The sequence below is a fragment of the Diadema antillarum genome, unplaced genomic scaffold, assembly GCF_040938485.1.
Source record: "Diadema antillarum isolate AM-2024a unplaced genomic scaffold, OU_Dant_1.0 scf00000172, whole genome shotgun sequence".
NCBI classification, from domain to species: domain Eukaryota; kingdom Metazoa; phylum Echinodermata; class Echinoidea; order Diadematoida; family Diadematidae; genus Diadema; species Diadema antillarum.
The window spans coordinates 1,885,652-1,898,003 of record NW_027271061.1 but is presented as its reverse complement, the minus strand read 5'-3'; the positions used below and the strand labels follow the sequence as shown (position 1 = coordinate 1,898,003).

Genomic DNA, 12,352 nt, shown 5'->3' with positions numbered 1-12,352 from the left:
TTTCACAGGCAGAAAGTTTTTATTGATTTGTCTAATTTTACTCTAGTTTCTACCTCACGCCATTTGAATGACAAATAAAAAAAATGAAAATTTGCCAGTAACACTTTGCATACTTTGTATTTTCTATTAATCCATATGATATCTTGTGCAACTAATTGATCAATTTCTGAAGAGATCACTGCTCCCTTACCTTTACTTCAACTCCAATTTCTAGAGATATACATGACATGATAACGTAAAATGAAGACCAAAAAAAAAAGATTGTCAGTGCCCCTGCTTCCTAAATAAGCCACGACAGCAAGCCCCCAATATTTCTCGATTTTTTTTTTTTTTTAAAGCAATGGAAGTGTTTTCTTGTTTTTGTTTTTTCCCAAGAGGACTGTAAAAGTGGTGAAAAATGAGGAATTCTGTACCAGGGACAGCACAGTCACAGCTCATATGAAAGTAGAGATAGAGTACTGAGTAACTGGTTCAATAGTATCATCAGTATTATCGTCATCTTCATATGCATCAGATTCTGCAGAAAGTTGAGTGTGTGCGAATGAGAGTGTCTTTGTTTTGTTGGTTAGTTTATAGTTTTTTTGAGGGATGGGGGTGTGGCACTGCTTCTGATCAACATGAAATTCCATCCAGTTTGACTCCTTTAATTGGCAGGCTCACTTGACAGAAATGCTATAAGATATAGCGTCAAAGTTTGAAATCTGAAAGGGATAGTATAGTTACCAAACGATACTATGGATCAATGGCAATTTGGAATAGAAGGCTTGGATTTCTGCAATCTTTTTTTTATAAAGAAGCATGCATTATGAATGTGTTCAGAGAACGTGTTGCCAACCAAAGCTAAACAGGAGAGAGTGCCAGTCGGTAAGACAAATGTCTCCCATCATTTTTTTTTTTCGTATGTTTTGGTGTCATACTTTATATTTTCTTCTTTTTACTCTCTTGTTTCCACATCAAAAACTGTGTCATTGCAGGAGCTGAGAGGGATGAAGACAATATTCGGAGGCTCTTCAGAGACCTTGGAGAAAATTTCTACCTACAGTATACAAAGGATGTAACGAAGGGGCAGCTGGAAAGCTACCTGAGTGCTTTACAAAGCACTCTGGGAAGTGGATTGTACAAGAGTTTTATTTTGATCCTTGGAAGTCATGGGGAACCGCAGTCATCAAGGACTGGTGGACCAGAAAAAGTAATCTTGATATTTCATATTATCCGTGCCAGGGTGTAATATTGCATTTGACAGAATCGGTGTAAACACAGCTAATCAGGGACAATATATGTTTATTCCCCCGCATAAACAAGATGTAAAGGGGGAATGTAGGAATCAGGTGGTTTGGAGGTTGGGTGGTCAGTCGGGCAGTCCGCTACAAATCTTGCATCGTGAACACCAGTCATGGCTTTGAAACAATTTAGATGAAACGTAGGGTACATGATGACATTGAGGTGTAGATGTGCAAGACATGTTTTTTTGTGTGTTTGTTGGAAAAAGTGTTGCCTTGGCAACCACAATTTTCCAAAACCTTGTCGAATGAAATACTTTCACAGTATTTAAGCAATGTATTTAAATTTGATATGTATAATGATCTGTAGGTGTAGTTATGCAAGTCACTCTTTGTGTTTGTACCTGACAAGGAGTTGCTATGGTAACTGCATATTTTCTTGAAAATCTTGTGGAGTGAACTACTTCCACAATTGTGCAGCAGTTGAAATCAAATTTGGTTGGCATGGCATTGAGGTGTAGATGTAGACCTGTGTATTTGTGTTTGCCAGACAAAGCATTGCCATGGTAACAATAATTTTCCCAAAACCTAGTCAATTGTATTACTTCCACAGCGTTCAAGCAATTTAAGGTCAAATTTAGTATACATTTTTCAGGTGTAGATATGCAAGATACTATGCATCAGAAAAAAAGTTTTGCCTTGGTAACCTCACATTTTTGCATCGAACTGAAGCATTAAAGCGATTACGGTCAAATTTATAGTTTGTATGAAGATCTACAGGTGTATATGTGGGTCAATCCACGTCAAATCAACCAATTTTCAGACATTTTCAGCCCGACCCCTTCGATTTTCTTTAAACACGCACCAAATGTTCCCCCAAGTGTCTTATGGAAGATTCTGAAATATTTTGCCCCAAGGTCAAACGGTTGCTAAGATACGGACTCCCTTCATGTAGCAACTAATGCGCAGTCGAACAATCAAGTTTAGATAAAATTTGCTATTTTTTATTGACTGCTGCAGCCAAGTTAGATGAGTTACATTGCTCATTTTCTGTAAATTGGAAGAACTTTATGGTCTTAACATGCACAATGTAGTACGGAGCGGATCTGACATATCCGTTATTGCGCAAGAGGTCACTGAAAATGGCATTGAGCATCAAAGTTAATGTTTTTGGGTGCATGTTTGGAAGCTGATAACTTCAAATTTCAAATCGCTCAGAACCCGATATTATGCATTATTCAAAGACTCTCACTTGCTGTAGAGACCAACCAAAAATTGGTTGCCAAGGGAGGCCATATCTTAGCAACCGTTTGACCTTGGGGCAAAATATTTCAGAATCTTTCATCAGACACTTGGGGGAACATTTGGCCTGAGCTTAAAGAAAATTGAAGGGGGTCGGGTTAATAGCATTGGTTGATTTGACAAGGATTGACCCATGTGCAAAATGCCCTTTGTATTTGTATTCAACAAACCCTGGTCCAATACTTTTTCATAGAAGTCTGAGCTGCTGGAGCGGGGGTGTTTATCACCTTCATTGATAGTTCTAGTATAATGTCAGACATACAAACTGTACTATCTAGTATTTCCATGTCTATGAACGGAGGACGCTGTAGAAACATAGATGTATAAATTGATGGATTGTATTTTATGCAAACATTGTTGCCCCAAAGAGACAAAATTGCATCTGTGCTTATGGAGTGTAGAGCTTACAAGCTGAGACCAACGCGTCTATTAATCTTTACAAAATAATACTTCAAGAGAGGAGGTTATACAACAACAATTGATTGGAGACTAAGAATTCTGGATCCACATTGTGTTGTAGGAGACTAGTTGTGGATGAGGAAGATTTTAAACCTTCTGTTTCATATGGGTTTTTTTGTTCATTTATCATTCACTTATCATACACTGACCATTAGGATGGAGTGCTAATGGCTGATTGCAGATGGATGTTGGTTGATGACATCATAAAGCATTTCCATGGCGACAAGATACCAGCAATGAAAGGTAATAGATTAGTGACCACGTGATGTGAGAATACAATGTACATGTATTATGCTACGTACAATTGTATTGTCCTCGCGTACCGAACAAAAGGTGTGATTTCACGGACCATGCGAACAATTTGCGAAGGACGCAAATGGCAAAATCCAGCATTGGTATTTTAGTCTGCAAAAGATGGCCAAACGAACGTGAGGGATCGAAAGCATCGTCAATTGTTCGCGAATGTCGTTTTTACTTCGGCAAAAATTTCAAAAAAATTTGAAATTTTTTACAAACCTTTTCCGCACACTTAGTTGTGATTTGCTCATGATTTGTTCTCGAAAGTGTCTTTAAAGCCTCGTCACATGCACAAGACCTTCGCAAGACACGCGCGATGTTCGCAAAATGTTCATGAAACCCCAAACAGACCCCCAAACTTTACTAGTGGAGATAGGTCCTGAGAAAAATAAGTCTAGGCACGCACACAACTGTAGAGAAATGAGAAAAAAAGAAAGGATAAGTACAGGAAAGAAAAAAAGACAGTTCCCACCTCTCCTTGGGTACTTTTTCTCCCATGATTATTGAAAAATTTGTGTTGTTTCGCATTTCCGTCACATGTTCTTCGTGTACATACCATGCTGTACTTTAGCAATGATACACACGATATTTGCACATACGTTGTGAGAACTTTACACAAATTGTGCAAGAAAGGTTTTCAGCTTCATTGTCGCAACACATTCGGAGAAAAACTTTTCTGAATATTGGATTTTTTCCATTCGCGTCCTTCGCAATGCTGTGGGTGAGACAACTTGTCCAAAAATAAAACATATTTGGGATTTCCTTTTCTCAATTCCATCAATGTACATGTAAGTGATGATAGTGACTTCAACCACTCCAGAAATTGTACAAGTCTCACATTTGCAAAATATTACACTCGTGAAATATTATATGTCATGAGCAATGATGTTATGTCACAATCAATGAATGCCATACTGATTTGTTGAAATGTTTTGCATCTATTGCCGGTGGATGGTACAGTCATAGTTCAGATCATGTGTGTCCTTACGTTGGTAAGTTGCACATTCTGTGCCTTGGACCGCCATTGAACTGTCACAGTGTTTAATTCTAACTAGGCCTGGCTATTTAGATAGATGATAGAGCCGGGTTCGAGGCCCCCCCCCCCCCCCCCCCCCCCCTTCAAATGTCAGCCATCAACCGCCCGATCACAATAAAAATTGGCACAGACATTGCCAGTGACGTAATCTAAAATACTGTGAAGTTGATTTTTCAAAAGAATAATCATTCATGCTAAATTACAGTAATTTTTGCATAATGATGCATGAAATTAGATTACTGTATTTGGTATAAATCACTACAGAAAGCTCAAAACAGGCACTTTCTTTTAGTGTAAATATTCTTTATAACTAGTATCCTTATCAAATTTAACAGATAAAAAATTGTGCCATCTGAAAATATTCTTAGCTTTTTGCGATGGTTATACATCACACGGAACATGGGGGAGGGGCCTCGGAGGCCCACCGGCCTTGTTAGGGTTAAGTTTTCTTTGAGTTTGATTAGTATGTATACTTCCAAGTTTGTCTTTCACACTTTTCTGACAATTCTAAATATAGTACTGTTTTCTTTCTGATGAATTAAGAACTTTCATTTATTTTTCCTTTCCAGACATGCCAAAGATATTTATTATCCAGTCTTGTCGTGGCAAAGAGCATGCGAGGTCAGTTAGCTACTCTGATGCCCCAGCGGAATTATCTACCCCAGGAATGCTGCATAGCGTGGAAAATCCCGACTATCTGACCAGACCAGTCAACTCAGATGTTTTAATAGCTTATGCAACCACGGAAGGTGAGATGTTTGATGCTTTGTTCAAGGTTTCTTCAGTAAACTTGAAAATTTACAAACTTGAGGGTGGGAAAAAGAATAGAATTATATATATATACATATATATATATATATATATATATATATATATATTTATTTATATAATAGACATGGGCCATGACACACACACACAAAGGGCCCTTAGGCATAAAGTGCTGAAAATGAGTTTGGTATATTGTAAAAGGAATTCTTTATATAATATAATTCTCTATATTTAGATATAGTTTTCTGAAATTCTGCTCCTAAATCCCTCTATATATGTATATAATATAATGCCAGTATATATAATGCCTGTATATGTGACCCGCTACAACAAAAGGATCCTAAAGTTGCTGACGGCTGAGCCAAGAAAATCGAGTTTGAAGTCACATCGTCAAAACTAGTCAAAACAATCGGATTTCTGTTTTTGGCATAATTTTGTAGTCTAATGTTTTGTCTATCATCTGCCGAAATTTCGAAGCTAAATGATCAAACGAAAGGCAAGAAATGAGCGTTTTTCTGGGCCATGATTTTCTGACTTTCAACGTAACAGACATGTGTCCGAGGATTTGGATTTAGCGCCGCAACTAGACTCCGCCCCTAGCAACGAGGGAGTAATCTTATTGGTCAGTGCGTAGCATCCTGATTACTGATTGGTGGTGCGTAGACCGCTCGCGCTAAGCTTGAATGAACATCACGGAGGTCGCTAGGAGCATACCTTCTATTGTCAAGCGGTGAAAACTGTCTTACCTCCCCTTGATCATGTTAGCGTCAGTAGGAAAACTTTCAAGGCGTTTTTCTCGAAACTCTGATTTCCTCAACCACTAGACATGCGCTAATAAAATCATCGACATCTCTGCAACGGAGTACTTTTATGAGTTGTGTTATATATGAAATTAAAGTGGAAGAGTAAGGGAATAATGTCATGTCATTTTCAGAAAATTCAGAAAATTGTCTTCCCCGACTTTTGGATCCTTTTATTGTAGTGGGTCAGGATACAAGCATCCATAAGGGGAATATATGTCTGAATATGAGGTATCTTAAGGGGAATATAAATAATAATAGACTCATTCCATTCCCTGCAAGAGTACTGGATCGGCCCTTAAACCTGACTCTTCCAACTTGCAGGAACGAAGGCGTGGCGCAATTCAGATGAGGGTTCCTGGTTTGTCCATGACCTGTGCGAAGTCATCGCCGAGTTCAAGGACAAGGAGCACATCCTCGACATCCTCGTCCGGGTCAACAACAGGATGGTGTGGAGGGAGTCCACGGAGGGGCGAGCCAAGCAGATGCCCTGCTTTGTCTGCACCTTCACCAAACGGTTCATGTTCAAGTACAAGTAGAATGGGCCATGGCACAAGCACAGGTGTGAGATTGTACATGAATATTCAAGAAGGGAAAGGGGTGTGAAGGAGCAAAGGGGGTGGTGCAGGGAGGGGAGAGTGGGGATGAGGTTTAAAGTGTGGTAGATATAATTATCTGAGGATGGATGGCTATTGTTTGATTACAGTTATTTGTGGTTTCAGAATGGATAATGTCTTTAAACTCTGTATGAATTGTTTGACTGATGGTGAAGATTTGGAAGATGCCTGTTCCATGGTTACTATGGAACAGAAGAGGAAAAAGCTGCATTGGTAATTAGTTTGTGCTGCAATGGAAGGGAACTTTGGAGAATACATGATAAAGATGTATGGGGCAGTAGTGACAGGTGCTGTAACTGTTGTTGGTTTTCTATAACCCTTACTGTGCTTTGTTTGCCTGCTGGCACATACACTTAAGTGCATTTTAAGACACAACATGATGGACACCCTCCAGAGAAATCTTATGCTGCAGTCGACCAGATACGGGGTAGCCTCCGGAGAACCACTGGAGAACCACTTGAGAAGACGCTCACGAGGTGAATCTTACCCAGAGGCATCATGTGACCAGCACTAAGTCAGGTGACTAGTGCTGCGCCACACACAAATCCTGTGAACTTCTGTGAACATCTGTACAGCGCTTACAGGGCAGGGCTGTGTGTAAACGTAGTTACCTATGGGCCTTATATAGTCATCACACTCAAGTTCTGTGGGCTGAATGTATTGTAATAGCCTTGATCTGATTGTCAAACACGTGGCTGATTTCTTGACTTCTACTTTCTTTACTTTTTTTTTAAAGATCCTTAAGAAAAGAGAATAACATGTGTTTGCAAAGTAAACATATTTTAAAGAAACAAAGTAGACCTGATTGAAACGCTTCTGTAGATAATAGGGCCTACATGTCTGTATGAGTGCACAAGTGCACACATCAAGTACGCAATCACATAATTATATGCTGAGCGTACTGTAATTGCAATGATGTCAGCATATCTGTGATGATTGGCCAAGGAGAGCGTATTCTCCCCAGAGAAGATTTTTTTTTCAAGCAATGCCTGTTAAAATGGGGCACTCGGAGTTCAGCCGGTGTTTATAGAATCTTTGGAATGTAAACACGGGTGATTAATTGCTGGAGAATGTACGGAGAGGTCTGTTAAGATGGGGCGCAATTGACAAGGAATAGAGATTAATTAATCCCATCAATCCCTATTGTGTCAGCATGGCCGTCATGTTGGACTGAGGCACAATTGCTGCACCTGATGAGTGAGCTTGCTATTATAAATTTTAAAGCTACACTTAGGTCAAGTGTGGATGGCTTACTGAATGCTGATAAAACAGCTCAGTGAGTTTTCAGTGCGTGGGCACATGAAGGGTTGTGGGGAGAGAAGACGAAATGAGAGGAGAATGTTTTGAACAGAAAATGGAGAAGGGCACCAAATAGAGCCTATTTTTAACTACTCAGTATCTTTACATTTTCATGTTCTTGAATACACATGGTCAAAGGGTTATTAGAGAGTTAAAGGCATAATTTACCATTTGCAGATGAAACAAAAACCCATCATTAGTACTTTAAAATAGTTCTAAAATGTGAGATAGGGATAGAAACAACCACTGTAAAAATGTAAATCCGTATAATCAATGTTAAGTATTGTTAAATACACAAAATGTGAACAATAGTTATAATAAGAATGCTTCCAGATTAAACCGTGTACAGTTACGGTTTACTGAGAAAAATACTGATATCACCTTATATTTTAGGCTTTATTGCTAAGATTTTATATGGTAGGATGTTTTGTGATACAGCAGACCTACACATATGCATCAAATGTGATATCTTGAACATTTTTAAAATCACTGCTCCCAAAGGTAAACTGGCCCTTTAAGGCTATGTTTGTGGGTAGAATTTATGCTTGATTTACAATAGTATGCAGATATTTCCTGGGAGCGATGTTTTCACAGGAGCAAATGTCATGGAAGTGCTCTCTTCACTCTGAGACCCCATTGGGACCCTAGAACCCCAAGCTTTGAATAGCGTATCTATTAAAAACAGAATACTCTGAGCAAATACATTTGTGAATGTACTTGTAAGGTTATCTATGATCCACAGAGGGCCCATGGGGGGGGGGGGGGACTGAATTAGGGGCAAGTTTTTACACTTTGATCTTCTATGTGTAGTGCCAGTTGAATTTGTACATACTTGGCAGGGTTTTAGTTTTTTGCCAGTGTGACAGAATATGCAAATGGACACCATGCCCACCTGGATCAAAGCCCCACTGCCTGCTGTCTTCTCAGGTAATAGTCTGCAAGAATGCATGGAAAGTGAGGTGAGCGCGAGACCCCTAGGTCTCTTGTATTACATTTTCCCACTTTGTTTTTTAATAAACATCACGTACAGAAATGTTATTTGGAGCACTAAGTCTTGTTTTCTAGTTTGCACTCTTACTTTCATTTTTTTTAACTGCTCCAACAGTGTACTCTTTGAGTCATGATACAATGCTGCTATCTTTGTAAATATTCACCATGAATTTGAAGGGAGTTCTTATCCTGCAGAACTCTTCACCACCAGTATTTGCTCACAATAATTGAACGTCCATGCACTGTATATAAGGACTTTAATACATGTATCGTTACACAGATGTAAGCAAGGAAGTGAACAAACATTGCAAGTTTACTGGAGGGGAAGGGGTCAAGGGTTCCTGTACAATTCAAAAATTGAATTTAGTCTAGACTTTTTAAAAAGATCAGTCCATACGATTTTATGACACCTTTGAGCTGCTGAGACTTGCAAAGGCCTTAATCTGGATTGACTTAGAGCTTGTCAATTTGAGCAGATTGTTTTCTTTGTGGTGACTGTCAGGTATGGAATTTATAGATTGTATGGTGTAGGGTTTCTCAGGTGTCCTCGTGTACAAAAGGGGAGCAAGCTACAATACAATGTATATCAGAGTTGTCTCTGTGCATGTGGTTGTTGAGTTTATTTTGATGACTTTCCCCCAACTGTTTTAGTTTGTGGTCAAATTGTCCATTCCAGTTATCATGTTAGTATGATTAACAAAAAACAATTCTACGGCTTTTCTTTGTGACGTCCTTCTACATGAATAATAGATGCTTAATAGATGATTGGATTTTGGAGCAAGATGTCTTTGAATCAAACTTCAAAGGTCATTGCAAATTGGCTTCAAAGTTTATTTGGAATGTTTCTTTGGTGACCGCATGCTGAACTCTTTGATTTAAATCAGGGCAACAACAAAGACTTGTGCAAATGTAAACTGTAAGACGCAGGTAAGACGTAGCTACTGTGTAAGGCCCCCTGTGTAGACTGAACAGTTGCTACCAAGTATCTGTAATTAAACACAGTGACACACACACTCACACAGATAAAGATGCAAACCAATTCACATCTATTGCTTCAGTTTTGTAATTGTTTAGTGTACTTTCTTCTACTGTTTAATCAGTGTAACTCTTACGGGGAATGTTTGATAATCATGGACAATAAGAAGGGTCACATTGATTTTGTGAAGTTGTATACAGATCCAGTTTAGTCATTGTTGCTGTCAATGCCTTGAAATATGCAGTTCTACAAATGACTTCGTTATCCTTAAATGGCTATTTGCCTTTAAAATCTGATTGTGTACTGTATTTTATTCATATGTCTCTGAAGAGATTATGAGTTGCACATGTCTCACGGCAAAAAAAAAAAAGGCATTCTATTTATTAAAAAGAATGAAAATGCACAAAGTCCAAATGCAGTGTGCTTGCTCGGAAATGACATGTGGTTGTAGTATTCAACAACATGTTTTTAATAGCAAATATTGATTTGTTGCTCGCTACTTGTGCTTCTACATTTCTGCTAAAATGTTTAAAGAAAGTCCAGAAGTGTGAAGAAAATTCACACAAAACCCATACAAGATTCGTCAATTCCTGATGTCACATTTTCATTTTTTTTTTTTCTGGCTAGAAGAGGACTGTGGGTGAAAATCATTAGTCACTTTTCCACAATCTCAATTCAACTCAGCCCTTTATTGACTGGTATAATCTTGCCTTATTTTTCCTAAAATGTTAACGTGACATAACTAAAGATTTAGTTTAAGTAGATGCTCTGCTTTAATTAAACTTTTTTTCTTGCCAAATTTATACTTCCTGCTGAAATTTACAAGACTTTGGTTGGTGTCAACATTGTTATTGCACATTTAAGGTCACTTTGTGAAATGTTAAACGTTTAAACAGTCAACTTGTCATTAGCAATGCCTTGTAAAGGCATTGTGGTATGAATTTAAATGCCAGAATGAGATTCTTCCAGGCGCAGATTTTCCTTTATTATCGATTTGTGTAGAAAGAATAATTTGTCATTCCAAGTGTCACAGCTAGACAAACATTTCTATGAACAATGCAATTCTAAATTGTGAGATATTTTGCACCTTGATACTCATTACAGTACTGTTACAAAATTCACATATCAAGGTTTTTATGACGAAATTGTTCTTTTGCTGCTTTTTTTGTTTTGGGGTTTGTTTTTTTTTTGCTTGATTACCATCAAAGTGGCGGATGGTCAGTCTTTACATGTATATCTTCATTTCGGTAGCTGGCTGCTGTGCTGTAATTGTGTGATGATATGATACTGACACAGAGTTTTCTTCAGTTTTCTTATGTCTGCAGGGTAGATGTCATAAATGTTCATTCAATCCCTGTCCATTCTGATTATCATCTTGCTCTCCAGTACACAAAACATATTTGATGAGTATTGCAAAGGTATTTGTGACAAGCAGCCCTGAAGCTAAAGACATTGACAAAGATGTTTTTGTTACAAGTTTATGATACAGCACTTTTACGTTATTAATAATACACTTCTACTTTGCCAACATTTTGTATGATTACAATTATATTGGTTAACATTTGTAGTAATAATATATACCAGCTACATATTCTGTTTTATTTATTCCTTGAAACTTCTGCAGTACTACAAATTTTAGCAAATGGGAGATAATCTATAGAGAATTTTTTTTCTGACATGTTCACATGTATACCCTCTTTTTGTGGTTAGATTGCACTAACAGCTTAATACACATGATAATAAAAGCCCTCCAATGTCTTCATCACAATGTGGGGACACTCATGCGGTCAGTCTACATTGATTTCATTGAATTCATATCTTTCTTGCCTGCACAGTTATGATCTTGCTTCTACAGTGCATTCCCGTTGTAACGAACATGGTTATAACGAAATTCCGCTTACAGCGAAGTAAAAATTTGGGCCGCAAAATTATCCGCTCTTTCTTCTTTATTGTTTATGTGTTCAGTTGTAACGAAATTTCGATATAATGGAAGAAAATTGCCGGTCTCAAGGACTTCGTTATAACGGGAGTCCACTGTATTCCAGCATCTAGCACGTTATTCATTATTCACTCTTTTGTGCTTTTAGTAGCATGGTTGCTGTTTGTTACTGTCTGGTAGTGATTATTCAGTATTGAATTGACTCCTCATTGATGTACAGTCCATTTACTTGTAGATGACAGTACACTAGATGAGCTATATTTACAAGACACCTATACAATTACTGCAGGGTTTAGCTTCATTTTCTATCTCTCAATTGTGGCTGATATGAATGTTTTCAGGAGAATGTATGAAAATTTTCATTTCTACAACTGTCATTTTATTATAGGTCAAATATTATAAGAAATTACTGTCACTGTGTAGTGGTTAACATTACTCTTACCAAAGTCATCATGAAAATGGGGTTGGGTCTCAATCCATAACTTATGTAGGATGATATATCATAAGTTTACATGGCCAAAAAAAAAAAACAAAGCAAAACATTACGGTAAATTTAATATGAGTTACTGAAAAAAAAAACTGCTACTGTGTTTTTACCCTGTGTATGAGACAGTGACCTTCACTGAATTATTGATTTCTTCAAACTGGA

General features: G+C 37.8%; 1 protein-coding gene across 2 annotated transcripts in view; it reads left to right on the top strand.

Annotated features, from left to right (window-relative positions):
* Positions 1 to 7,878, top strand: part of LOC139722795 (caspase-3-like) — a 39,187-nt gene extending 31,309 nt beyond the window's left edge. For both annotated transcript variants that reach the window (XM_071634084.1, XM_071634085.1), the window contains 4 exons: positions 975 to 1,189; positions 3,137 to 3,224; positions 4,884 to 5,063; positions 6,207 to 7,878. In XM_071634084.1, coding sequence (XP_071490185.1) covers positions 975 to 1,189; positions 3,137 to 3,224; positions 4,884 to 5,063; positions 6,207 to 6,421 — 698 coding nt within the window. In that variant the 3' untranslated portion in view covers positions 6,422 to 7,878. The remainder of the gene's footprint in view (positions 1 to 974; positions 1,190 to 3,136; positions 3,225 to 4,883; positions 5,064 to 6,206) is intronic.
* Positions 7,879 to 12,352: the final 4,474 nt, after the last annotated feature.